General features: G+C 49.5%; 2 protein-coding genes across 2 annotated transcripts; one reads left to right on the forward strand and one right to left on the reverse strand.

The window, feature by feature from the left end:
• The first annotated feature begins 11,066 nt into the window (after nucleotides 1-11,066).
• On the forward strand, nucleotides 11,067-13,206 carry LOC136677529 (pleckstrin homology domain-containing family F member 2-like). The gene is made up of 2 exons (XM_066655097.1): nucleotides 11,067-11,139; nucleotides 11,740-13,206. The coding sequence occupies exon 2, from the start codon at nucleotides 11,748-11,750 to the stop codon at nucleotides 12,606-12,608; it is 861 nt and encodes a 286-aa protein (XP_066511194.1). The 5' UTR covers nucleotides 11,067-11,139; nucleotides 11,740-11,747; the 3' UTR covers nucleotides 12,609-13,206.
• Nucleotides 13,207-13,212: 6 nt separating this feature from the next.
• On the reverse strand, nucleotides 13,213-19,745 carry LOC136677530 (ribonuclease P protein subunit p29-like). Its single transcript, XM_066655098.1, has 7 exons — nucleotides 19,671-19,745; nucleotides 19,064-19,116; nucleotides 18,129-18,352; nucleotides 15,734-15,808; nucleotides 15,059-15,120; nucleotides 14,756-14,857; nucleotides 13,213-14,366 (listed from the first exon to the last, which is right to left on the reverse strand). The coding sequence occupies exons 1-7, from the start codon at nucleotides 19,675-19,677 to the stop codon at nucleotides 14,230-14,232; spliced, it is 660 nt and encodes a 219-aa protein (XP_066511195.1). The 5' UTR covers nucleotides 19,678-19,745; the 3' UTR covers nucleotides 13,213-14,229.
• Nucleotides 19,746-27,789: the final 8,044 nt, after the last annotated feature.

Genomic DNA, 27,789 nt, shown 5'->3' on the forward strand with positions numbered 1-27,789 from the left:
TCGTTATTGTGGGTTCCTGATGGTGTGTGTGTCGTTATTGTGGGTTCCTGACGGTGTGTGTGTTGTTATTGTGGGTTCCTGACAGTGTGTGTTGTTATTGTGGGTTCCTGATGGTGTGTGTGTTGTTACTGTGGGTTCCTGACGGTGTGTATGTCATTATTGTAGTTTCCTGACAGTGTGTGTGTCGTTATTGTGGGTTCCTGATGGAGTGTGTGTTGTTACTGTGGGTTCCTGATGGTGTGTGTGTTGTTACTGTGGGATCCTGATGGTGTGTGTGTTGTTACTGTGGGTTCCTGATGGTGTGTGTGTTGTTACTGTGGGTTCCTGATGGTGTGTGTGTTGTTATTGTGGGTTCCTGACGGTGTGTGTGTCGTTATTGTGGGTTCCTGACAGTGTGTGTGTTGTTACTGTGGGTTCCTGACAGTGTGTGTGTGTCGTTATTGTGGGTTCCTGATGGTGTGTGTGTTGTTATTGTGTGTTCCTGACAGTGTGTGTGTCGTTATTGTGGGTTCCTGACAGTGTGTGTGTCGTTATTGTGGGTTCCTGATGGTGTGTGTGTTGTTATTGTGGGTTCCTGACAGTGTGTGTGTCGTTATTGTGGGTTCCTGACAGTGTGTGTGTCGTTATTGTGGGTTCCTGATGGTGTGTGTGTCGTTATTGTGGGTTCCTGACGGTGTGTGTGTTGTTATTGTGGGTTCCTGACAGTGTGTGTTGTTATTGTGGGTTCCTGATGGTGTGTGTGTTGTTACTGTGGGTTCCTGACGGTGTGTATGTCATTATTGTAGTTTCCTGACAGTGTGTGTGTCGTTATTGTGGGTTCCTGATGGTGTGTGTGTTGTTACTGTGGGTTCCTGATGGTGTGTGTGTTGTTACTGTGGGTTCCTGATGATGTGTGTGTTGTTACTGTGGGTTCCTGATGGTGTGTGTGTTGTTACTGTGGGTTCCTGATGGTGTGTGTGTTGTTATTGTGGGTTCCTGACGGTGTGTGTTTCGTTATTGTGGGTTCCTGACAGTGTGTGTGTGTCGTTATTGTGGGTTCCTGATGGTGTGTGTGTTGTTATTGTGGGTTCCTGACAGTGTGTGTGTCGTTATTGTGGGTTCCTGACAGTGTGTGTGTCGTTATTGTGGGTTCCTGATGGTGTGTGTGTCGTTATTGTGGGTTCCTGACAGTGTGTGTGTTGTTATTGTGGGTTCCTGACAGTGTGTGTGTTGTTATTGTGGGTTCCTGATGGTGTGTGTGTTGTTACTGTGGGTTCCTGACGGTGTGTATGTCATTATTGTAGTTTCCTGACAGTGTGTGTGTCGTTATTGTGGGTTCCTGACGGTGTGTGTTTCGTTATTGTGGGTTCCTGACGGTGTGTGTTTCGTTATTGTGGGTTCCTGACAGTGTGTGTGTGTCGTTATTGTGGGTTCCTGATGGTGTGTGTGTTGTTATTGTGGGTTCCTGACAGTGTGTGTGTCGTTATTGTGGGTTCCTGACAGTGTGTGTGTCGTTATTGTGGGTTCCTGATGGTGTGTGTGTCGTTATTGTGGGTTCCTGACAGTGTGTGTGTTGTTATTGTGGGTTCCTGACAGTGTGTGTTGTTATTGTGGGTTCCTGATGGTGTGTGTGTTGTTACTGTGGGTTCCTGACGGTGTGTATGTCATTATTGTAGTTTCCTGACAGTGTGTGTGTCGTTATTGTGGGTTCCTGATGGTGTGTGTGTTGTTACTGTGGGTTCCTGATGGTGTGTGTGTTGTTACTGTGGGTTCCTGATGGTGTGTGTGTTGTTACTGTGGGATCCTGATGGTGTGTGTGTGTTGTTACTGTGGGTTCCTGATGGTGTGTGTGTTGTTACTGTGGGTTCCTGATGGTGTGTGTGTTGTTATTGTGGGTTCCTGACGGTGTGTGTTTCGTTATTGTGGGTTCCTGACAGTGTGTGTGTGTCGTTATTGTGGGTTCCTGATGGTGTGTGTGTTGTTATTGTGGGTTCCTGACAGTGTGTGTGTCGTTATTGTGGGTTCCTGACAGTGTGTGTGTCGTTATTGTGGGTTCCTGACAGTGTGTGTGTCGTTATTGTGGGTTCCTGACGGTGTGTGTGTCGTTATTGTGGGTTCCTGACGGTGTGTGTGTTGTTATTGTGGGTTCCTGACGGTGTGTGTGTTGTTATTGTGGGTTCCTGACAGTGTGTGTTGTTATTGTGGGTTCCTGATGGTGTGTGTGTTGTTACTGTGGGTTCCTGACGGTGTGTATGTCATTATTGTAGTTTCCTGACAGTGTGTGTGTCGTTATTGTGGGTTCCTGATGGTGTGTGTGTTGTTACTGTGGGTTCCTGATGGTGTGTGTGTTGTTACTGTGGGTTCCTGATGGTGTGTGTGTTGTTACTGTGGGTTCCTGATGGTGTGTGTGTTGTTATTGTGGGTTCCTGACGGTGTGTGTGTTGTTATTGTGGGTTCCTGACGGTGTGTGTGTTGTTACTGTGGGTTCCTGACAGTGTGTGTGTGTTGTTACTGTGGGTTCCTGACGGTGTGTATGTCATTATTGTAGTTTCCTGACGGTGTGTGTGTTGTTATTGTGGGTTCCTGACGGTGTGTGTGTTGTTACTGTGGGTTCCTGACAGTGTGTGTGTGTTGTTACTGTGGGTTCCTGACGGTGTGTATGTCATTATTGTAGTTTCCTGACAGTGTGTGTGTTGTTATTGTGGGTTCCTGATGGTGTGTGTGTGTTATTGTCGATTCCCAGCAGTGTGTGTTGTTACTGGTTCTGTTGATGTTCTCTGACCTGTTTTTCCGGTTCCTTTGCTCTAGTTTATTTTCTGTAGTGACTTAAAATAAGATCAGGGGAATTCAGACTTACATTAACCTCCTCCTTCCAGTCCACTACACACACACACACACACACACACACACACACATTGACTCTAACTCCAACACATTGTAACACACTCTAACACTGTAACAGATTCTAACACACTAACAAACTGTAACACACGGACACTGTAACCCTGTAAATATTAATACACTGTAACACACGCTAACACATGCTGCAACACTAACACACTCTAACTGTAGCACACTTTAACACACAGTAACCCATGCTAACATACTGTAATGCACTGTAACACACACTAACTCACTGTAAAAACTGTAACACACTCTAATATACTGTAACACTGTAACACACTGTAACATATTGTAACACATGCTAATACATTGTAACACAATATGTATTTCTAATCAAACCCTCTGTATAAACAGCTGCAGACTCTGATTCAGTGTCAGAGAATTTAGGTATCTGATTGTTTACATCATAAATAGTGAAATAAACTCTCTCTGTCAATAATCCTGTACACACTCTAACACACTAACTGTAAAACTGTGTTTAACAGGAAACAGAACAAAGATGACACAATGTAACACACTCTAACACACTCACACTATAACACACCCTAAGACACTGGAACACACTCACACTCTAACACACTCATACTGTAACACACTGTAACACACAAACACACACTAACACACTGTAACACACTCTAAAGGCGTTGTCTGGATGGCAGCGTCTTGCTCCAAACCCTGTATATATCCTTCAGCATTAACAGTGCCTTCACAGAAGTGACAGTCACCCACTCCCTGTGCACTAACTCCCCCCACCACCATCCCCACCCCCCACTCCCTGTGCCCTAACTCCCCCCACTACCATCCACACAACTCCACACAGAGTTTCAGACTGTGAATGTGTCAGACACCGGACACTTCTCCACTCCCCCTCAGTGCGTCTGAAATGAACTGAGGCCCAGAGAAGGCAACGTTTCTGGACCCTGTTTATATCTGGGTCCTTCTCTGTGTCTGTGAGGTTTAGCTTGTGTTTGTGGAGGTGGTGATGGACTGTGTTCACAGACAGTGGGTTTGGGGGGTGGTTCTGACCCGTGCAGTGATGTCCTACAGAAACCTGTCTGTGTTTAATTCAGTGCGGTCTGAGGGCTAGAAGTCCACAGTCACACATTCCAGGTTTGGGTCCTTGTGAGATTCTCTGAACCTGCTGATGCTGTTGAAAGCTGTAGATGATATAATCCCACACTTCTTTCCTGTTCCTTGTTGAAGAATGTTATTCTCAAACCCTTTTCAGCGCAGTCTCTCACTGAGCCGTGATCAAACACCAGATCAACTCACTTTTTAAAAAGCAATTCTAAAATACTTATCACAATAAACACGGGTTAATTCTGCTCTGAAATCTGTTTAAAAAGGGTTTTTAAATTTCCCTCAGGGTTCCACAACAGAGAGAGAGAGCGAGAGAGAGAGAGAGAGAGAGAGAGAGAGAGAGAGAGAGAGAGAATGAGGAAATGTTATGTATTAGTGTTGACTCAAAACAGAGTTGTAAAACACCTCTGGATTTCGACAAACATAGCATTAAGCACACACACTGGACTTTACAGAGAGAGAGATGACCTTTTTTTCCATTTGAAAATTGTAAAATTAAATCGAGTGTGGCGTGTTCTCCCTGTGTCTGCGTGGGTTTCCTCCGGGTGACTGTCTGTGAGGAGTGTGGCGTGTTCTCTCTGTGTCTGCGTAGGTTTCCTCCGGGTGACTGTCTGTGAGGAGTGTGGGGTGTTCTCCCTGTGTCTGCGTGGGTTTCCTCCGGGTGACTGTCTGTGAGGAGTGTGGCGTGTTCTCTCTGTGTCTGCGTAGGTTTCCTCCGGGTGACTGTCTGTGAGGAGTGTGGCGTGTTCTCCCTGTGTCTGCGTGGGTTTCCTCCGGGTGACTGTCTGTGAGGAGTGTGGGGTGTTCTCTCTGTGTCTGCGTGGGTTTCCTCCGGGTGACTGTCTGTGAGGAGTGTGGCGTGTTCTCCCTGTGTCTGCGTGGGTTTCCTCCGGGTGACTGTCTGTGAGGAGTGTGGCGTGTTCTCCCTGTGTCTGCGTGGGTTTCCTCCGGGTGACTGTCTGTGAGGAGTGTGGCGTGTTCTCCCTGTGTCTGCGTGGGTTTCCTCCGGGTGACTGTCTGTGAGGAGTGTGGCGTGTTCTCCCTGTGTCTGCGTGGGTTTCCTCCGGGTGACTGTCTGTGAGGAGTGTGGCGTGTTCTCTCTGTGTCTGCGTAGGTTTCCTCCGGGTGACTGTCTGTGAGGAGTGTGGCGTGTTCTCCCTGTGTCTGCGTGGGTTTCCTCCGGGTGACTGTCTGTGAGGAGTGTGGCGTGTTCTCTCTGTGTCTGCGTAGGTTTCCTCCGGGTGACTGTCTGTGAGGAGTGTGGCGTGTTCTCCCTGTGTCTGCGTGGGTTTCCTCCGGGTGACTGTCTGTGAGGAGTGTGGGGTGTTCTCTCTGTGTCTGCGTGGGTTTCCTCCGGGTGACTGTCTGTGAGGAGTGTGGGGTGTTCTCTCTGTGTCTGCGTGGGTTTCCTCCGGGTGACTGTCTGTGAGGAGTGTGGCGTGTTCTCCCTGTGTCTGCGTGGGTTTCCTCCGGGTGACTGTCTGTGAGGAGTGTGGGGTGTTCTCTCTGTGTCTGCGTGGGTTTCCTCCGGGTGACTGTCTGTGAGGAGTGTGGCGTGTTCTCCCTGTGTCTGCGTGGGTTTCTTCCGGGTGACTGTCTGTGAGGAGTGTGGCGTGTTCTCCCTGTGTCTGCGTGGGTTTCCTCCGGGTGACTGTCTGTGAGGAGTGTGGGGTGTTCTCCCTGTGTCTGCGTGGGTTTCCTCCGGGTGACTGTCTGTGAGGAGTGTGGCGTGTTCTCCCTGTGTCTGCGTGGGTTTCCTCCGGGTGACTGTCTGTGAGGAGTGTGGGGTGTTCTCTCTGTGTCTGCGTGGGTTTCCTCCGGGTGACTGTCTGTGAGGAGTGTGGCGTGTTCTCCCTGTGTCTGCGTGGGTTTCCTCCGGGTGACTGTCTGTGAGGAGTGTGGCGTGTTCTCCCTGTGTCTGCGTGGGTTTCCTCCGGGTGACTGTCTGTGAGGAGTGTGGCGTGTTCTCCCTGTGTCTGCGTGGGTTTCCTCCGGGTGACTGTCTGTGAGGAGTGTGGCGTGTTCTCCCTGTGTCTGCGTGGGTTTCCTCCGGGTGACTGTCTGTGAGGAGTGTGGCGTGTTCTCTCTGTGTCTGCGTAGGTTTCCTCCGGGTGACTGTCTGTGAGGAGTGTGGCGTGTTCTCCCTGTGTCTGCGTGGGTTTCCTCCGGGTGACTGTCTGTGAGGAGTGTGGGGTGTTCTCTCTGTGTCTGCGTGGGTTTCCTCCGGGTGACTGTCTGTGAGGAGTGTGGCGTGTTCTCCCTGTGTCTGCGTGGGTTTCCTCCGGGTGACTGTCTGTGAGGAGTGTGGCGTGTTCTCCCTGTGTCTGCGTGGGTTTCCTCCGGGTGACTGTCTGTGAGGAGTGTGGCGTGTTCTCCCTGTGTCTGCGTGGGTTTCCTCCGGGTGACTGTCTGTGAGGAGTGTGGCGTGTTCTCTCTGTGTCTGCGTAGGTTTCCTCCGGGTGACTGTCTGTGAGGAGTGTGGCGTGTTCTCCCTGTGTCTGCGTGGGTTTCCTCCGGGTGACTGTCTGTGAGGAGTGTGGCGTGTTCTCTCTGTGTCTGCGTAGGTTTCCTCCGGGTGACTGTCTGTGAGGAGTGTGGCGTGTTCTCCCTGTGTCTGCGTGGGTTTCCTCCGGGTGACTGTCTGTGAGGAGTGTGGGGTGTTCTCTCTGTGTCTGCGTGGGTTTCCTCCGGGTGACTGTCTGTGAGGAGTGTGGGGTGTTCTCTCTGTGTCTGCGTGGGTTTCCTCCGGGTGACTGTCTGTGAGGAGTGTGGCGTGTTCTCTCTGTGTCTGCGTGGGTTTCCTCCGGGTGACTGTCTGTGAGGAGTGTGGCGTGTTCTCCCTGTGTCTGCGTGGGTTTCCTCCGGGTGACTGTCTGTGAGGAGTGTGGCGTGTTCTCCCTGTGTCTGCGTGGGTTTCCTCCGGGTGACTGTCTGTGAGGAGTGTGGGGTGTTCTCCCTGTGTCTGCGTGGGTTTCCTCCGGGTGACTGTCTGTGAGGAGTGTGGCGTGTTCTCCCTGTGTCTGCCTGGGTTTCCTCTGGGTGACTGTCTGTGAGGAGTGTGGCGTGTTCTCTCTGTGTCTGCGTGGGTTTCCTCCAGGTGACTGTCTGTGAGGAGTGTGGTGTGTTCTCCCTGTGTCTGCGTGGGTTTCCTCCGGGTGACTGTCTGTGAGGAGTGTGGGGTGTTCTCCCTGTGTCTGCGTGGGTTTCCTCCGGGTGACTGTCTGTGAGGAGTGTGGCGTGTTCTCTCTGTGTCTGCGTAGGTTTCCTCCGGGTGACTGTCTGTGAGGAGTGTGGCGTGTTCTCCCTGTGTCTGCGTGGGTTTCCTCCGGGTGACTGTCTGTGAGGAGTGTGGGGTGTTCTCTCTGTGTCTGCGTGGGTTTCCTCCGGGTGACTGTCTGTGAGGAGTGTGGCGTGTTCTCCCTGTGTCTGCGTGGGTTTCCTCCGGGTGACTGTCTGTGAGGAGTGTGGCGTGTTCTCCCTGTGTCTGCGTGGGTTTCCTCCGGGTGACTGTCTGTGAGGAGTGTGGCGTGTTCTCCCTGTGTCTGCGTGGGTTTCCTCCGGGTGACTGTCTGTGAGGAGTGTGGCGTGTTCTCCCTGTGTCTGCGTGGGTTTCCTCCGGGTGACTGTCTGTAAGGAGTGTGGCGTGTTCTCTCTGTGTCTGCGTAGGTTTCCTCCGGGTGACTGTCTGTGAGGAGTGTGGCGTGTTCTCCCTGTGTCTGCGTGGGTTTCCTCCGGGTGACTGTCTGTGAGGAGTGTGGCGTGTTCTCTCTGTGTCTGCGTAGGTTTCCTCCGGGTGACTGTCTGTGAGGAGTGTGGCGTGTTCTCCCTGTGTCTGCGTGGGTTTCCTCCGGGTGACTGTCTGTGAGGAGTGTGGCGTGTTCTCCCTGTGTCTGCGTGGGTTTCCTCCGGGTGACTGTCTGTGAGGAGTGTGGCGTGTTCTCCCTGTGTCTGCGTGGGTTTCCTCCGGGTGACTGTCTGTGAGGAGTGTGGCGTGTTCTCCCTGTGTCTGCGTGGGTTTCCTCCGGGTGACTGTCTGTGAGGAGTGTGGCGTGTTCTCCCTGTGTCTGCGTGGGTTTCCTCCGGGTGACTGTCTGTGAGGAGTGTGGCGTGTTCTCCCTGTGTCTGCGTGGGTTTCCTCCGGGTGACTGTCTGTGAGGAGTGTGGGGTGTTCTCTCTGTGTCTGCGTGGGTTTCCTCCGGGTGACTGTCTGTGAGGAGTGTGGCGTGTTCTCCCTGTGTCTGCGTGGGTTTCCTCCGGGTGACTGTCTGTGAGGAGTGTGGCGTGTTCTCCCTGTGTCTGCGTGGGTTTCCTCCGGGTGACTGTCTGTGAGGAGTGTGGGGTGTTCTCTCTGTGTCTGCGTGGGTTTCCTCCGGGTGACTGTCTGTGAGGAGTGTGGCGTGTTCTCCCTGTGTCTGCGTGGGTTTCCTCCGGGTGACTGTCTGTGAGGAGTGTGGGGTGTTCTCTCTGTGTCTGCGTGGGTTTCCTCCGGGTGACTGTCTGTGAGGAGTGTGGCGTGTTCTCCCTGTGTCTGCGTGGGTTTCCTCCGGGTGACTGTCTGTGAGGAGTGTGGCGTGTTCTCCCTGTGTCTGCGTGGGTTTCCTCCGGGTGACTGTCTGTGAGGAGTGTGGCGTGTTCTCCCTGTGTCTGCGTGGGTTTCCTCCGGGTGACTGTCTGTGAGGAGTGTGGCGTGTTCTCCCTGTGTCTGCGTGGGTTTCCTCCGGGTGACTGTCTGTGAGGAGTGTGGCGTGTTCTCCCTGTGTCTGCGTGGGTTTCCTCCGGGTGACTGTCTGTGAGGAGTGTGGCGTGTTCTCCCTGTGTCTGCGTGGGTTTCCTCCGGGTGACTGTCTGTGAGGAGTGTGGCGTGTTCTCCCTGTGTCTGCGTGGGTTTCCTCCGGGTGACTGTCTGTGAGGAGTGTGGCGTGTTCTCCCTGTGTCTGCCTGGGTTTCCTCTGGGTGACTGTCTGTGAGGAGTGTGGCGTGTTCTCTCTGTGTCTGCGTGGGTTTCCTCCAGGTGACTGTCTGTGAGGAGTGTGGTGTGTTCTCCCTGTGTCTGCGTGGGTTTCCTCCGGGTGACTGTCTGTGAGGAGTGTGGTGTATTCACTCTGTGTCTGCGTGGGTTTCCTCCAGGTGCTCCGGTTTCCAATGATTCCAGGTAGGCTCTGGACCCACCGTGCCCCTGAACTGTGTAAGGGTTACAGATAATGGATGGACCTCAGGATTAAAGCTAAAACTTTTTCAAAAGCCAAGTGTCCAAAAGTGTGTAGACAGCCCTCTGCACTGACAGAGTGTGGACGCTATTGGTGCTTTTCCACTCTAGGGTCCCTACCCTCCTCCACTGCACTCTCCTCGTCTGTTCCCCTCCTCCACCAGGTGAATCAGGTCCTGGTTCTGGAAGCGGGTTCTTGTTTAGTGGCTGTTGTCTCGTGGTTCGGAGCGAGTCGAGTAGGGACTAAACCGTGGCGTGTAAACCTTGCGGAACAGGACAGTGGAAGTGTGTTCTGTGGAGCGATGGAGTTCCTCTGGGATGAGTTGGAGTGTGTGAAGGACAGCTGCTGAGTTTAATGATGTAGTAACTGAACCCCACACTCACAGAGATCCTGGTTTTTTTGTGTTCACCCTGCACCCGACGTCTTACTGAACCACTGGACACTCGCTGATGAGCGTGTTGTTGTGTGGTCAGGCAGTGAGTCAGTGTTTCCTGTGTGTCATTCTCCCCCTCCCTCCCTCTCACTCTCTCTCTCTCCATTTCACACTATTTCTTAATCTCTGTGGATGTTCCTTTTTATCTGAAACATCTGATTTTGTAGTAAATGCCACACCTTTAGCAACAAAAATAAAAACATAATGATATTAATAATAACACACTCACACACACATTCACATTCACACACACACACACACACATATTCACATTCACACACACACACACGCTCAAAACTGTGAGTGCTGTGCACTGTGAGGTGTAGTCAGACCTCCACGGTCCGGACCGGTTCCTCCAGCTCCTCCACAGACTCCGGACCGGACTGAGATCCGAGGAATCTGGAGCCGAGTCGGGACCTGGAACTGGGTTTTGTTCCTCAGACGGTTTCTGAGAGAGGACAGTGCCGAGTGGGAACAGCGCTGCAGGGGTTAGGGGTAGGGGTCCGGGTCAGAGGAACATCCACAGAACTCCAGAACCCAATGTTCTCCAGTAGAACATCACCCACAGCTCCTCACTGACTCCGCCCACTTGCCTTCTTCCCTGGGTCAGCGCCGGACCCTCACCCCTCTGTGACCCGTCTCCCACTGCTCCAGGTCCGGTTCTGAGGCTCAGGGGCCCCGGTGAGACCCGTGTTAAAGTATCAGTGCAGTGTGATGTTAAGGTTCAGTGCTGGGTTTATTCTTTCACAAGGTGAGGGAGGTTCATTATAAAGTGCTTCACAGAGTCAAAAGAAACAGTAAAAAACTGTTAAATTAAAAGCAAGAATCAAAAATAGTGCATTAAAAGAAAATACATCAAAAAAGTGAAAGAAAACAGGATTAAAACGATGTAAAGAACTAAAGCGAACAATAAAAGAGTGGAGACTAGGAGCTGCTCCAGAACAAAGAGTGAGGGCCGATTTAAAGCGAGCTGTAGCGCCTCGAACGGGTTTCGGTCTCCGTTTAAAAGCCTCTAAAGTCGGGGCTCCTCTGACGTCCTCGGTTCTGTTTCAGAGTCGGGACTAACTCCGGTTCCTAAAGATCCGAGAGCTCTGCACGGCTCTGACCTCTGTTTCAGATCTGATCCGACACTGTCCCGCATCACGGAGACTCTCTGTTGGACTCTGTTCTGTATCAGACTGGGCTCCGGGGTCAGGGCTGAAGAAGCAGGGGGATGTATCAAATGCCACATAAACACTGATTTATTAAAGCAGCCTTTAGGAAGTGTGTGTGTGTGTGTGAGAATGTGTGCTGAAGGTCACTAACAGAAATGTGTTTTTCCCTCGATGTGACATCTCTTTTTTTCTAGAATTTCTGAGGTGGTTTAGAAATCCCCGCTCAAACAGGAAATATGAGTCTCCGCCGCGTATAAAGAGTCCACACCTTCCTCTCACACACCATAACACACACACACACACACACGCAGAGAGAGAGCGAGAGAGAGACAGAGAGAGAGAGAAATCCTCTGGAGACTCAACAGAAAACAAAAGAATTCAGGTAAAAATGAACATCGAGATCTAATTATATTTTATTACACTTCAGAAGCTGAGCCCCACGTCTCGAGGTCTTTGGCTGTTTATTGTCTTTATTCACATCGTCTTGTTGTTGTACTTTATCTTAAACGTGACCCGAGCCGTCGGTTCCCTTCGGTTTCATTCGAACTGACACCCTCCTGAACGTTCTGGATTATTTCACAGAACCGACTCAGTGTGGATTTAAGGGTCGTATTGTTGTATATTCCTCAGATTACAGCATTGTTTCTGTAAACATTTACCTGCAGCGGTTTAATCCGAAACCATCAGCTCACGCTCACATCCTCTTCCCCAACCTTTAAACCACGGCTCTTTTGAAAGTGCAGAGGTTCCACGTGGAACCACAGACCCCCAGAGAGAACCGTTTAAAGGCACTGAGGGTTCTACGCTGGTTTTAAGGTGGAGAGTAAATGTAAAGCAGTGTCGGTGCAGTTTTGAACAGAGCCCTGGAAGTGTAGAGCCTTTGCTGCGTTGGAGGGGGCAGTGACCCGTACCGAGGCGGTTCTGGGGCCCGGTCTCAGTGTCTGGACCGGTTCTGTAACTGCTGTCTTTTCTCTGTGTCCAGGGGCAGCGATGGCGGTGCCGGAGGACCTGCGCTTCTCCGTGGAGAACCGGGAGCGTATCCAGGCGGTGGAGAACTCGTTCGGGCCGTCGGGGCGAGGCCTGCTGGTGCCGGGCCGCGTGCTGGTGGGCGAGGGCAGGCTGATGAAGCTGAGTCGGCGCCGGCCGCAGCCCAAGGCCTTCTTCCTGTTTAACGACATCCTGGTGTACGGCAGCGTGGTGGTGGCTGGGCGCTGGAACAAGGGCCAGCAGGTGGTGCGTCTGGAAGAGGTTCTGCTGGAGGACCTGGAGGACGGGGAGGACATGAGGAACCAGTGGCTGCTGAAGACGCCGAGGAAGTCCTTCCAGGTGGCGGCGGCGTCTGCGGAGGAGAAGAGGATGTGGATGGAGCACATCGAGAGGTGCAGGGAGGAGCAGCTGCGGCGTCTGGGCGTGACCCCGGCTCGGGACTTCGCCGCCGCCTGGGTCCCGGATCAGGCCTCCGACATCTGCATGCGCTGCTCCGAGCGCTTCACCGTGGCGCACCGTCGGCACCACTGCAGACGCTGCGGCTTCATCGTCTGCAAGAACTGCTCCAAAGCCCGCGCCGTCCTGCACCACATCTCCCGCAAACCCGTCCGCATCTGCACGCTCTGCAAACACGCTCTGGAGGGCCAGGAGCGCCTGCAGAACCCCAAACCGGGCCTCAGAGCCAAGAGGCAGGCCTCGTCCGACTGGAAGACCAGCTCCACGGAGGAAAAGCCCAAATACGAGACGTCCAGCGACGAGGAAGGAGGACCGGATCAGAACCGCGTCCCCACCCAGTGGTTCGGAGAAGACTTCTCCCCCTACTGCTACTTTAACCCCCAGCACGCCAGACCTCCACTGCTCTAGACCAGGCCGGACCGGACCGGACCCAGCAACACTACCCTCCACAGCAGCACTCACCCCCTCAGACGGACCCCTCGGGTTCGGAGGACCCCAGATGAAGGTCTGTGAGGGACTCTGCCTCCGGAGAAGAGGAGGAATCAGAAGTAAGCACTAACTCGGCGCAGAGAGGCGTTCTCACCGCGGCCGCTCCGTCCGGACCCGGCGCCGGCTCTCACCGACCGAGCCGCAGGAACACGGCCCTGGAACACTGCTCATAACCTTTCTACCGACACAACACGGGAGCTGAGGGATGAAATACACCTCCACTACAGAACAACCCTGAGCTCCTTTCATAGCGTTTCACTCGAGAAGAACACGGAGAAAAAGAGCAGAAGAAGTGAGTTACTGTAATTCTGTGGAGCTCTGAACTTTTAAAAGCTGGATTTCTACAGAAACAGAGCTGTGGAACCGGACGAACAGGTTCAGATTCAGAGCATTTACCCTTTAATCAGCTGCAGTTTCTCAGCCTCTGAACTGAAGGCTCTCGCCTGGAAAACAACAGCCTTTTTGTGAATGAATGTATTATTTATTAGAATTCACTGTAAACACTTTACTTTAAATGAACTACAGAGAGGGAGGAGTTTAATACACGCACTTTATTACTGTACTGTTCACACTGTTAATAAACATGTTATTAAAGGCCCGTGCTGTTTGTTATTCTTCCTCTCACCAGACTGAGATTATACTGTAACTGTGTAAACACACATTAACCTCCAGGGCCTTCTCTCAGTGAGACGGGGAATGTCTGAATATTAAATTCCGAATAAAGTGACGACATTTTTCAACTAAAACACATTTACGTCACACACGTTTAGAGGGTGGTGGTGTGTTAATGTCGTACGATATGTTTATTGTTCTCCAGAAGAGCGTGTGTGTGTGTGTGTGTGTGTGTGTGTGTGTTAATTTCCACTGTGGTTATAAAAGTAAATGTCCACCACAGACTCAGTCACTGCAGTCTAAAGACACACAGAGCCCCCATGTGGACACACAACAGAACTGTAATTAAACCTCCCACTGCATTTACACTTTACACAGCTACAAAATAAACTCAGAGCTACAGCTGGGAACAGCACACACTTCTTTAACTTATTCCCACACTTCGCCTCCTCTTACTTTTCACAAAACCACACTCCGTTTAATTACAGAGCCACAGTGTCTTTGATTTGAAGCAGTGAACAGCGCCCCCTTGTGGAGCAGCTCCTAATGAGGGGGGGTGAGGGGGATGTGAGCTCGTTTTACATCTGAAGAAACAGAGGAAAGGACTCGTAAAGCGTGGGAACAAACTCATGGCCACGGTTAAAAATAAATAAATCAACACTGCCCCTAGTGGCCGAAACCGGAAATCGAAAACTGCTCTGAAAAAATCTATTAATAACAAAACTGTCAATGAAACGCTTAAATCTCACATTTTTACATTGCGTCTGAAACTGAACCAACACCAGCGCCCCCTTGAGGCCAAATCATAAACACGGTGCAGTCTGAGGAGTAAAAGACAGAAACAAGGCACTGAAACGTCTCGGCGCTGACGGAGAGAACCGCAGGTCCGTTAACGGAGGAGAGGAGAGGAGCTGTTTTTGAAGTTTTTTCACAAGTCGATGGTTCCTTTCTGTTTGAATTTTTTGGCCGATCTCTCGCTGGAGCGCAGCTCAAACTTACTGCCGTAGATGTGTGTGATGAAGTCTCCGATTTCCACACGGAACACACTGTTCCTCTTCGGAATCACTGCAAGGAAACAAAGAAATATAAATAACGTTAGAAACAGCAATGTTCCAATCAGACGTCGTGCCCCCCCCCCCCTCTCTGAAAAACACAGTCCAGAGCCGTTTTAAAGTCTCTAAAGGGTTTCATAGTTTTGAGAAATAAAGATTATAACCCAATAATAACCAACTGTTTAAACCATTTTCTGCTTCACATCTTTGACAACATCTATTACTAATGATAACATCATCCTAACAACCACCTGGAACACCAGAGTACACGGAGAACGTGTTCCCCTTCATCTTTCTCCAGTAGCTTCACTGAAGAACTTCTGAAGAACCCTGTGCTTAGAGTGAAACCCCAGAAAGAGACACCCTTTAAACCTGAGAGGAACAAACGGAACGAGCTCTTACCCTTGAGTTTGTTTTCTTTGGTGATGATCTTAAAGACGTGCTTCAGCTCCTGCACCAGGATCCCACTCGCCCCGACGTACGACGGGCATTTGGACCGCACCACTGCGGACACAATAACGGAAACAGGCCCGAGGGGAAAGTCAGGGCTCCACTCCTCAAACGAACAGAAATCTGCAGATGTTCTGAGTGGAAGCAAGGGACGCGTGGAGAGGGAGCTGTCCCCTGTGGAGGACGTGTCCTAACTCTCTCTCTGAAGACATTTAGAAATTAAATTAAATACTTTTATTTACAGAAAACACCGACCTGTTAAAACTGCGCCGTGGAAGTCAGCTTTCAGGAGTTTCTGCTGAATCATCTGAGGATTACTGCGCATCAGGAGAAACACATACAGACCACACCATATCACTGTGATATACAACACACACACACACACACACACACAGAGCAGGTGTGATGTGGTGGTGGATCATTCTCAGCGCTGCAGTGACACTGACGTGGTGGTGGTGTGTTAGTGTGTGTTGTGCTGGTGTAGAGTGGATCAGACACAGCAGTGCTGCTGGAGTTTTTAAACCCCTCAGTGTCTGGACCGAGAACAGTCCACCGACCAAAAACATCCAGCCGACAGCGTCCTGTGTCACTGATGAAGGACTAGAGGACGAGCGACACACACTGTGCAGCGACAGATGAGCTACTGTCTCTGACTCTACATCTACAAGGTGGACCAACGAGGGAGGAGTGTCTCACAGAGTGGACAGAGAGTGGACACAGGGTTTAAAAACTCCAGCAGCACTGCTGTGTCTGATCCACTCTACACCAGCACAACACACACTCACACACCACCACCACGTCAGTGTCACTGCAGCGCTGAGAATGATCCACCACCGCATCACACCTGCTCTGTGGGGGTCCTGAGTGCTGGGGAACAGGGGGAAAGGGGGGGGGGGTGACTATTTGTGTGTGGGGTCATTCTGTCCTCACCTTCCCGGTCTGAGGTTACACAGCTCCACCACGTACTGCTTCCACAACTCGTGTAACGGCAGGAAGAGCTCATACCTGCACAGACCCCCCCACCAATCAGAACAGATCTCATTAGCATGTATTATAACCACAGCCGGTTTAACTCAGGGCTGACATCTAATAAACACCACAAAGGCCTCAGAAGAGGAACTTATGACGAAGATAAAGATGAGATACGGACCCTTTAATGCGTCAGTATTTAAAGCTGCAGCCAACAATGTTTACGTTACAAACCGGACTCCAAAAAGAGTTGGGACACTAAACAAATTGTGAATAAAAACTGAATGCAATGATGTGAAGACGGCAAATGTCAATATTTTATTCGTAATAGAACATAGACGACAGATCAAAAGTTTAATCTGAGTAAATGTAACATTTTAAAGGAAAAATATGTTGATTCAAAATTTCAGTGTCAACAAATCCCAAAAAGGTTGGGACAAGTAGCAATAAGTGACTGGAAAAAGGAAATTGAGCATATAACGAACAGCTGGAAGACCAATTAACACTAATTAGGTCAATTGACAACATGATTGGGATAAAAAGAGCTTCTCAGAGTGTCAGTGTCTCTCTGAAGCCAAGATGGTAAGAGGATCACCAATTCCACCATTGTTGAGCAGAAAGATAGTGCAGCGATACCAGAATGGTGTTACCCAGCGTAAAATAGCAAAGACTTTTAAGTTATCATCATCAACCGTGCTTTACATCATCAAAACATTCAGAGAATCTGGAACAAATGCTGTGCGTAAGGGTCAAGGCCGTAAAACTCTACAGGATGCTCGTGATCTCCGGGCCCTTAAACGTCACTGCACCTCAAACAGGAACGCCACTGTCAAGGAAATAACAGAATGGGCTCAGGAATACTTTCAGAAAGCATTGTCAGTGAACAGAATCCACCGTGCCATCCGCCGTTGCCAGCTGAAACTCTACAGTGCAAAGAGGAAGCCATTTCTAAGCAAGCTCCACAAGCTCAGACGTTGGCACTGGGCCAGGGGTCTTTTAAAATGGAGTGTGGCAAAATGGAAGACTGTTCTGTGGTCAGATGAGTCACGATTTGAAGTTCTTCATGGAACACTGGGACGCCATGTCATCCGGACCAGAGAGGACAAGGATAACCCAAGTTGTAATCAACGCTCCGTTCAGAAGCCTGCATCACTGATGGTATGGGGCTGCATGAGTGCTTGTGGCATGGGCAGCTCGCATGTCTGAAAAGGCACCATTAATGCAGAGAACTATGTTCAGGTTCTAGAACAACATATGCTCCCATCTAGACATCATCTCTTTCAGGGCAGACCTGCATTTTTCAACAAGATAATGCCAGACCACATTCTGCAGCAATCACAACATCATGGCTACGTAGGAGAAGGATCCGGGGACTGAAATGGCAGCCTGCAGTCCAGATCTTTCACCTGTAGAGAACATTTGGCACATCATAAAGAGGAAGGTGCGACAAAGAAGGCCCAAGACGATTGAACAGTTAGAGGCCTGTATTAGTCATGAATGGGAGAGCATTCCTATTTCTAAACTTGAGAAACTGGTCTCCTCTGTCCCCAGACGTCTGTTGAGTGTTGTAAGAAGAAGGGGGGGATGCCACACAGTGGTAAAAATGGCCTTGTCCCAACTTTTTGGGGATTTGTTGACGCCATGAAATTTTGAAACAACATTTTTCCCTTAAAATAATACATTCTTTCAGTTTAAACTTTTGATCTGTGAGTTGTGTTCTAGTCTGAATAAAATATTAGATGTTGGCACCTCCTCATCATTGCATTCAGTTTTTATTCACGATTCTTTCGTGTCCCAGCTTTTTTGAATCCGGTTTGTAGTATTTTTTAAACTTATTTATCCACAGTTTTTGCTGAAAATATTCTCCACTTTATTTTTTCTGCTCCATTTTCACACGGTGCCCACAGCCTCTTTTTATAACAGGTTTATTACAAAATCTCTGACGCATCCCGGCCTCTAGGTGTCAGTATAATGTCTGCCTCAGGAATTCTTTTACAAAATCACTGAGTGCACCTTTAACCATTATTTCTGCTGTTGCGAGTGTGACCCCTGGTGGTTGGTCATGATTTTACAGGCACCAGGTTTTGTCCTGAGGCCGATGTCACGGTTAAACTGTGAATAACAACAAAGATTAAGGCAATAAACTCAAACGGCTCTATGTTTGAACTTTGTTTAAAACCGGTTTAGCACAGAATTTCTGAGACACCCCGGCCACTAGCTGTCAGTGTAACAGCGGATCAGAACATGGAGATGGGTCAGTGGAGAGATTTAAAAAAGGTGAAGATCCAGCAGGGGTCTGAGCACAGGGTCTTCACTGTATGTGGAGTAACACAGTGCTGACTTGTGTAATACCTACTTCTGATGTTCCGGTTTGAGCTGAAACACTTTCAGTTCTCTGCGTTCTTTAGCGTTGAGGCCCTTGGCTCTGCTCCTCTTGCCCCTGGTTCTCGGGGGTCTTTCGTACTGCAGAACCACGGCTCTGCGTTGGAGGACGTCCTCTACGAACTCATTTTTACAATGAGGGAGACAGCTCTTCAGAAAGGCACTGGTGAAATTCTCCGCCAGTCTGCCGTACTGAGTCTGGACACAGAGGTCAGAGGTCAGAAAAGGAGGGGGGGGGGGGTCACAGAGAAAGAGCCTCAGATCTAGGGTCAGATTCACAGATCAGTTTTTACAGGATTTCTGCTGTAAATAAATACACAAACATTTCAGAAGTGTTATTCCTAATACACAGTGCCCCCCGCTGGTCAGACCTCTCTAAGCCCGCCATCATGATTCATCAACAGTCCGTACAAAGTGGAAACCTGAGTGCAGTGGACGAATCAGCTTCAGAAAGAAAAAAGCTCCACCCACCAGCATCTTATTAACATATTTTTTACATGACGCACACCAGCCCTCGTGTGCAACGCCAGTAAACAGATGGAGTTCAGAGGCCTGTGAGCCACTGTCTGCACTCGTAGGTGGAGTTTGAGGTGGAGCGGTGAGTGCACTGTGCCCCCTTCTGACCAAAGTGGATAGAGTTAAACTGAGGGCAGTGGATTAGAGACTGTTGCTCCGCCCACTGTGTTTATGGTGGAGTTTTTAGGTCAGATCTAATGAGCCAGGGAATTTCAACCATGTTCTGGAGGATTCTGACCAGAGCTGTAAACTGAGAACAGCAGACACAGGACCCTACAGTCAGTGAATGGTCAGAGACTCGGAGCAGCTTCCGGTCGGTTAGTGGTCAGTTGAGAGTCATGTCTAAAATCTAAGAGCTCGGTGAGTTCCTGATCGTCTGGATTCGCTGGTCACCTGAACTCCCATAAGGTCTCCTTCATCCGGAGGAATCCTGGACAGCACCAACTCTGAACACAGAAACACACCAGTTAATAAAGTGTCCCTTCAGCCTGGCCTGCTCCTTGAGTGAGGCCCAGCCAATCAGAACAGAGCTCATTTGCATATATCAGCCTGTTTAATTTTGAGGGATGTCTCTGAGAGATCACGCAGAAATTAGTTTTGAATAACACCACAAAAAGCTTCATATGTGGATCCAAACTCTAAGGACTCTGACATCAACCGTTCCACCTTAAATTTTACAGCTTCCAGTTCATTTCTAGGACGCGTCTCCAGCGCCGCAATGGGACGGCTACTAATTTAAGGTGGAACGGATGATTAAATAAATATATTTTCAATAAATTAGTTTAATGACACACTATTTAAGGTGGAACTGGATGATGCAGTATTTAAGGTGGAAATGAAATCTCCAATAAAACGCTCCGTAATAAACGGCCCTCTTCTGTAAATCAGACCACAATCAGAACCCAGTTAAAGTCTGAAACAGTAAATATTCTGGAGTCTACTCAGAGAAAAAGGGCTTAATTCAGATGATTTTATATTTTAGAGACCCGTAAACACTCACTCTCCATGCTGCTGCTCTCAGGGCGGAACGACGAGGGCCGAGTGATGGATCAAGGCTCAGTAATCAACCCCAGCTTCACCGATCAGACGTTCATTAAGGCTTTTATTTTAATAACTTAGAATCCTACAAAGTACTTAAATGATCACACAAATAATAATAATGAATAATAATAATTATTAGAATTATTAAAATAATACAAACTATAAATCCTTGTAATAATGTATTCTGTTAAGTTAAAAATATAAAGTTTAATATTCAGTTTCTGTGTCCAGTCACACCATGAAAATCAGCCCTTTTTATAAGTTTTAAATCTCGGGTGAGAATCAACAAAAGCGTAAACACTTTGTATGTATTTTATTAGTTTGTGGGTTGAAATGTGTGTCTGTGAGGGACGTTCGGGAAATATAAAGTTATTTATAATTTCCAATGCCATTTATCAACAACAGTGGAATAAAACAGAAATAAAGAAAGAGAAAACTTTAACGTTGCTTCATTCACGCAGTTCCAGTTTCGGGGTGTGTCTCTTTAAGAAGAAGACGCGCCTCTAAAAGACAAACCTCCTTCTCATTGGTCCGTCGTTTCCAAACGCGGCTTCCTATTGGTCCGCAGCTCTGCGGGTAAAATTCGAATGAAGGACTGAGAGCCGCGGAGTTTATTTACGCTCTTCTACATTTACGGGGTTATTTCCTTAAATTAACGCGTTTATTTCACATTTTTAAACTTTCAACATTTAATAACCCCTCACTGAAGCTGCGTGTGATGTCTGAAGGCGGTGGAGTGTGTTCAACTGAGGGCGAGGAGCAGCGGAAGATGGAGGAACTTCAAGCCGAAAATAGCGCACCCAACCAGGGATTCAAAACACTGCACAGCGGTACGGCTTCTCAGGTTTAATTTACATTTATCTAACTCTAATTCGCTTTATTTCATAATCATGGAACAATAACAACACAGAACACTGATGTAGATACGATGTCACAGAAAGATAAAGTGTTTAGAACTAGATTGAAGTCTTAATTTCCACCTTAAAATCCTCGCGCCTGAGGCCTTTAAGGTGGAATTGTAAATTCCTGTAGGAAATGGCTTTAGCTGTGATTCCATATAAAAATAAATCTGCGCTGTGTTCAATCTCAGAGTTTTATAATCGAACAGATTCCCAGAGCAGTCTCTGAACCCGCTCCAGAAAACAGTGGACGAGTTTATAGAATGTTCCAGTTTCTCCGTTTAGAAGAGTCCACTGTAAACGGGAGAATATCAAAGGAGCGTCCATCAAAGGGTCAATCTCTGGAGCAGAGAAGGGGCGTGGCCTCCACTCAGATGTAATTTTTGGCCCAAATAAGGTACCTCTGCAGTTCTTTTTCAGCCGCTGTTGGGCCTGGAGTAACGGGGTTGGGTCGGGGTGAGTCCGAGAGCCTCAGCGCAGCCAAAGATCCACTTTAAATGAGCCAGAGTCCACTTGTCGTTACCCAAGTCAAGCCCGGCCCATGTCTCACATCACACTCACCGGTCACGTCACTGAGCCGTAAGCACCAAACGTGAGACAGACGCGTCTGCAATCTGGGCATTGGGCGCCAAACTCTGTGAGAGTTAGACAGTTGAAAAAGAACATTTCTCAGTGTGAGATCTCAGAGTTTGGATCTCTCACAGTCACCCGTCCACAACACTGCAGGAGACTCAGGGACTCAGGGAGAAATCTCAGTCCGTGTCGAACACCACTGCCGAATGAGCCTGACCTTCCAGCCCTCAGACGGCTCTGCAGGAAAAAAACTCATCACGCTGTGATTAATAACTCCCCAACTTCTCTGGACCTGAGCTCATCTCGGAGAGTCAGAAACAGATTGGACATGTGCTGTGCCTCCAGGAGGGGGCATCAGTGATCTGTGTTGAGATGGATGCTGGGGTTTTACAGAGACACATGCTGCCATCGAGGTGACGTCTTTTTCAGGGAAGTCCATGGTTGTTTCAGCAGGAAGGTGCCAGGCCTCCCTCTGCGTCTTCTCCAACAGCGTGTCTCCGTAGACACCGAGAGCTTCAGTGTGAGCGGCCCACCACGGACCGTGGAGCAGCTGGAGTCTCGTATCGAGAGAGAACTCCACTCACAAACCTGCAGCGCTGAGTCTCCTCAGTTCCCAAACGCCCTCACAGCGTCAGTAAAGGAAAGGGGGTGGAGCTCAGAAGGAAACTCACCTCCGTAGTCGTCAGACTCTAACTGTGTTTTGTAGGTTGTAAAGTTGTGGTAAAGTAGAGAGAAGTATGTGACAGTCCCCTGTGTGCGCTCTGCTCTCTTCAGATCAGTTTCAGAGTGAAGAAGGTGAAGAGGGTGAAGATGCTGATGCTGATGAAGGTGATGCTGACGCTGATGAAGAAGCAGAAGACGACAGCGGGACAGATGTTCTCTCTAGCGACGAGAAGCCCAGTACACATCTGCAGCGAGCGGAGGCGTTCGGGAGCGGGCGCCTGCCCCATGTTTTCCAGACCAGTCACCTGCTCTTCTACGAGAGGTTTAAGGCCTATCAGGACTACATGCTCGGTGAGCACTCTCGTATTTCTGTCTCTCCCAGGACTCACTGTGTCTGCTCACATCACTGTCTACCTCTCCCTTTTACCCTCCCACTGATTCCTCCCTCCTTTTACTCTCCTCCGCACGGACTCTCTCTGTTCTTTCCCTTTTTCTCTTGTATCTTTCCCTCTCTGAATTTATAAATGCTTAATTCATTCATTGAAAAATCAAAAAACGATCAAAAGAATGTACCCCCCCCACCCTCCCCCTCAACAAAGTAACAAATAAAATAAATAAATTTAACAAATAAAATTTAGCATCAAATCAAATAAAGGTATCGCTGTTTTCCCACAGGCTTCTCAAGCCTGGCCTCTGCATTTCTCTGTATCCTCCATGTTCAAATAAATTATGAATAATTAAAAATTAATTAACCTTTGAGGCAAAAAATATAGGTAGTTAGCCTACGCTAGCCTTTTATTTATTCCCATAAATACCTGCTAATTCCCAAATTAAATTTAGTAAATTTTGATAATTCCCAGAATCTTGCAACCCATCATCCTCCCACTCTCTTCTTTCTCGTCTTGTTTGTTTTCTATCTGTTGCTTTTTCCTTCTGCTGCAGAACATTAGACTCTTCTTTGTCTTCTCTGTTCCATCTTCTTCCTTCCTTCTCCTCAACCACCCTGTCTCCTTCTCTGCTCCAACTTCTCCTCCGTCTCCTCTTCATCCCTTCCACCATTTTATTGTTTAATCTTTTTTACTGTGTGTAATGTGAGAGTGAGTCGCACCACTGACTCCTGTTTCAGTTTGTTGTGGTCAGTGCTGGTTCAGTTCTCTCTCTCTCTCAGGTGACTGTAAGCCGTCGGAGGTGAGGGACTTCACGGCTGATTACCTGGAGAAGGTGTTGGAGCCGTGTGATTGGCAGGCGTTGTGGCACACAGAGGTGTTTGATGTTCTGATTGAAGTGAGTGGGACCCCGGGGTCTGGGTGGGTGAGGGTGGGGTGGACTGTGCTGACCGGGCCATGTGTGTGTCTCCAGGTGGTGGTGTGTGAGGGTGGTGGACGGTGATGACTGGGCCGTGTGTGTGTGTGTGTGTGTGTGTGTGTCTCCAGGTGGTGCTGTGTAAGGGTGGTGGATGGTGCTGACTAGTGTGTGTGTGTGTGTGTGTGTGTGTGTGTGTGTGTGTCTCCAGGTGGTGGTGTGTGAGGGTGGTGGAAGGTGCTGACCGGGCCGTGTGTGTGTGTCTCCAGGTGGTAGATGTGGACTGGAAAGATCTGCGGGCGAAGGTGGAGCTGGTGCTGCCGCTGCAGTGCGAGACTCGGGGTTGTGACATCACAGAGGAGTCGATGAGGTCACTGCTGGAGGCGACGCTGAGCAAAGTCCAGCTGCAGGAGCTCCACGTGGTCTTTGATGAGTCGGGGGACTTCGACCAGACGGCGCTAGCCCTCGAACATCTCAGGTTCATTCTCTCTGTCTCTCTCTCTCTCTCTCTCTCTCTCTTTGTCTCTCTCTCTCTCCTTCTCTCTCTGTCTCTCTCTCTCTCCTTCTCTCTCTGTCTCTCTCTCTCCTCTCTCTCTTCTGTCTCTCTCTCTCCTCTCTCTCTTCTGTCTCTCTCTCTCTCTCTCTCTCTCCTGTCTTTCTCTCTCTCTCTCTCTCTCTCTCTCTTCTGTCTCTCTCTCTCTCTCTTCTCTCTCTCTCTCTCTCTCTTCTGTCTCTCTCTCTCTCTCTTCTGTCTCTCTCTTCTCTCTCTCTCTCTCTCTTCTGTCTCTCTCTCTCTCTCTCTCTTTGTGTCTCTCTCTCTCTCCTTCTCTCTCTCTCTCTCTCTCTCTCTCTCTCTCTTTGTCTCTCTCTCTCTCCTTCTCTCTCTCTCTCTCTCTCTCTCTCTCTCTCTCTCTCTCTTTGTCTCTCTTTGTCTCTCTCTCTCTCCTTCTCTCTCTCTCTCTTTCTTTGTCTCTCTCTCTCTCTCTCTTTGTCTCTCTCTCTCTCTCTCTCTCTCTCTCTCTCTCTCTCTCTTTGTCTCTCTTTGTCTCTCTCTCTCTCCTTCTCTCTCTCTCTCTCTCTCTCTCTCTCTCTCTCTCTCTCTCTCTCTCTCTCTCTGCGCATGCGTGAGCGTCTGAGTGAGCAGAGTGTGGTTTGTGAGAGCGACCGGATTTTTTTCGGTTTATTTACGGTTTCTAATTCTTTTTTTCTCTAGTTTTTTGTCTTTAGTGTGTTTGTTTGTTGTTTGGGCACAGAGGGGTGAAGGGTTTAGGGGTAACGGGGTGAGGGGTTTTTCTCTAAGCCTCGGCCGGGTGTAGGGGGGGTATGGGGTGGTTCGACATTGAAGAGCTTTCTCGCCGGCATGGCGTCAAAGTGCCGGTTGGAGTGGATTGCTCGGTGGAGGAGTGTAGTTTAGCGGCGGGGGCGGTGGTGGGACATGGAGCTGTTCAGACGGCCTCGAGAATGAATGGGGCCGTCGTTTTGTTTTTGGATGAGTTTGAAAAGGTGAACGCACTGGTAGAAAAGGGTATTGTTTTGAAAGGTACACACACAGCGGTGTTTCCCCTCGTTAATCCGGCGAGGAAAGTTATCATTAGCAACGTCCCCCCGTTTGTTAAAGACGAGATGTTACTGCGCGAGCTTTCCCCACACGGACAGATTGTTTCTACGGTTTATAAAATCCCTTTGGGCTGTAAATCTCCGCTGCTGCAGCATGTCATCTCGTTCAGGAGGAGGGTGTTTATGGTTTTAAAGAATAATGATGAGGATTTAAATTTGGCCATAAAGTTTAGGATTGATAACTATGATTATGTAGTTTATGCCACGACTGCTACGATGAAGTGTTTTGGATGTGGTTTAGAAGGACATTTGGTGAGATCTTGTCCGAATAAGGCCGCAGAGCCTCAGCCCGGACCGAGTCACGCCGAAACGGCTCCCGCCGGCGGGAATCAGCCGGAGGCCTCGGCTGACGGAGAGGCGGGAAACGCGGCCGGGCTCGGGGCGAATGATGGAGAAGGACACAGTGGTCGTGAGGGTGAAGGGAATGGGGATCAGGAGCAGACGGACAGTCAGGAGGTCACTGAGGAACAGGGGGATGTAGGAGCGGAGCAGGTGACTGAAATGGAGGTGGAGGAACAGGTGCTGAGTGAGGAGACAAAGGGGAAAGAGCCTGTGTTTAAGAGGCCGGCAAACAAGGCTAAGTCCAACAAACGCGCCAAAAAATCTAAACCAACTAAACCCGCAGCGTCTCCTTCTCAGTCTCAGTCTCCGTCTCCGTCTCCGTCTCAGTCTCAGTCTCAGTCTCAGTCTCCGTCTCCGTCTCAGTCACAGTCTCAGTCTCAGGCGACAGGCAGTGAGTCCGAGAATTCGGCCTCGGAATACGAGTGCGACTCCTCGGACTCCTCTCTCACCGAGAAGAAGGCGGGTAAAGCGGGGGTGTACAGCGTGGAGCAGGTGCGCAGGTTCCTCGATGACACCAAAGGTAAACGGAACGTCAAAGTTGAAGATTATTTTCCAAATCTGGAGCTGTTTATTACGTCTGTGAAGGGTTTTATGAGAAATGAAGGGGACGGGGGGATAGGGGAGCCCGAGATACATCGGCTCAAGAAATTACTGTTGAAAGTCCGCATGAAACTAGAACGCGATGATGACGCGAAGACCTGAGCTCTGTCTCGTGGCTCTCGCGCTGAGTTGGTTGTTAGCCACTTTTCTTTTAGGAATGTGTGACGTAAAAATCTTGACACTGAATGTGAACGGGGCGAGGGACGTGAAGAAAAGAGCGGCACTGTTTGAGCTGCTGAGGGTTAAACGGGTGGACGTTGCTATGGTACAGGAGACACACAGCGACAGGCGGAATGAGGCGGACTGGCACAGGGAGTGGGGGGGCACGGTGGTGATGGGACACGGGAGTTCCACCACTGCTGGAGGAGCTGTGCTCTTCTCGAAAGGTTTTTTACCGCAGTCTTATGTTTACGAGGAAGTGGTGGAGGGACGGCTTTTAAAAATCACAGCTAGTTTTGAGAAGGTTCACCTGGTTTTACTGTGTGTTTACGCGCCTGTGCTGCCGAGGGAGAGGTGTGCTTTTCTGGAGAAGCTTTCTGAGACATTAGAAAAGTGTGACACTGATCATTACCTGGTGGTAGGGGTGATTTTAACTGCACTTCCTCGGTTTTAGACAGGAATCATATTGAACCTGATCCTGCGTCCAGACGTGTTTTAAATGATTTGATTGAGAAACATGATCTGAATGATGTGTGGAGAAATAAACATGGCACGGTTCGACAATACACATGGGCACACACTCGGGAGGGGTTTATTTCTCTGGCCAGATTAGACAGGTTTTATTGTTTTAAACACCAGTCACAGGTTTTTAAAACTGCAGTATTTTACCTGTGGGGTTCACTGATCACTCTCTGGTGATCAGTAGTGTTTATATAAACTCTGTCAAGTCTAAAAGTGCGCACTGGCATTTAACACGACCCTAGTGGATGATCTTCATTTTAAAATTTGTTTTAGTTTGTTGTGGGACACGTGGAGGTTGAACAGGGACAGGTTTGAGTCTCTGCAGCGGTGGTGGACATCGGCAAAGTGCAGATCCAGATGTTTTGTAAACAATACACTCTCAATGTCACCAACAGCATCAGACACTCTGTCACTGAGCTTGAGAAGGAGATAGTGTTTCTTCAGAGTTTGGTGGAGTCCAGTGGGGAACAGGGTCACATCCAGACACTTCAAAATAAAAGAACGTCTTTGGCAGATCTGCTGGGGGTGAGAGCGCAGGGAGCATTGATCAGATCTCGTTTCCAACACATTTCTGAGATGGATGCCCCATCGAAGTTTTTCTTCAGTCTGGAGAAAAAGAACGGACAGAGCAGGTTCATTCACTGCCTCCGCTCCGCTGACGGCCGGGAGCTGACGGACCCAGCGGAGATCAGAAGGCGGGCTGTGGGCTTTTTTTCGGAGCTGTACTCTAGTGAGTGTAGAGAGGACAGGTTAATCTCACAGCAGTTCTATGACGGACTACCGCAGGTATCACCCGAACAGAATGAGGAGCTAGAGCGGGTGATAACCATGCAGGAACTACAGAGAGCGTTACAGGGCATGGCAACAGGGAAGGCTCCGGGCATCGATGGCCTCCCGGTTGAGTTTTATAAGTCTTTCTGGGACGTGGTGGGGAGGGATTTGCTGGCTGTGCTCAATGACAGCCTGGTCGGAGGACGACTGCCGTTGAGCTGCAGGAGAGCGGTCCTCGCCCTGCTGCCTAAGAAAGGCGACCTCAGCGAGGTTAAAAACTGGAGGCCTGTGAGTTTGCTGTGCGTTGATTATAAAGTCCTCTCTAAAGTCCTGGCGAATCGCCTAAAGGAGGTGATGGGGCAGGTCACACACACGGATCAGGCTTACTGCGTCCCTGGCAGATCGATCCATGATAACATCTCGCTTATTAGAGACATTTTGGAAGTGTCTGGGTCGGGGCCCCCTTTTGGGCTCCTCTCCTTAGATCAGGAAAAAGCCTTTGACAGAGTGGAGCATGAGTATTTGTGGAATACTTTTGATGCTTTTGGTTTCTCACCAGGTTTTACTTCCATGATAAAGGTGCTTTACGAGGACATTGAGAGTGTATTGAAGGTCAATGGTGGTTTGTGT

The sequence above is a fragment of the Hoplias malabaricus genome, chromosome X2, assembly GCF_029633855.1.
Source record: "Hoplias malabaricus isolate fHopMal1 chromosome X2, fHopMal1.hap1, whole genome shotgun sequence".
In the NCBI taxonomy this organism is placed as follows: domain Eukaryota; kingdom Metazoa; phylum Chordata; class Actinopteri; order Characiformes; family Erythrinidae; genus Hoplias; species Hoplias malabaricus.

Excerpts from the sequence above, each read along its gene's own strand:
- LOC136677530 (XM_066655098.1), bottom strand. Across the intron at positions 15,809-18,128 it reads CTCAAACCGGAACATCAGAA|GTATGAGCTCTTCCTGCCGT; the intron begins GTAGGTATTACA and ends GGGTCTGTGCAG. Across the intron at positions 14,858-15,058 it reads CCACGGCGCAGTTTTAACAG|TGGTGCGGTCCAAATGCCCG; the intron begins GTCGGTGTTTTC and ends TTGTGTCCGCAG.
- LOC136677529 (XM_066655097.1), top strand. The coding sequence starts at position 11,748 with ATGGCGGTGCCGGAGGACCTGCGCTTCTCCGTGGAGAACCGGGAGCGT.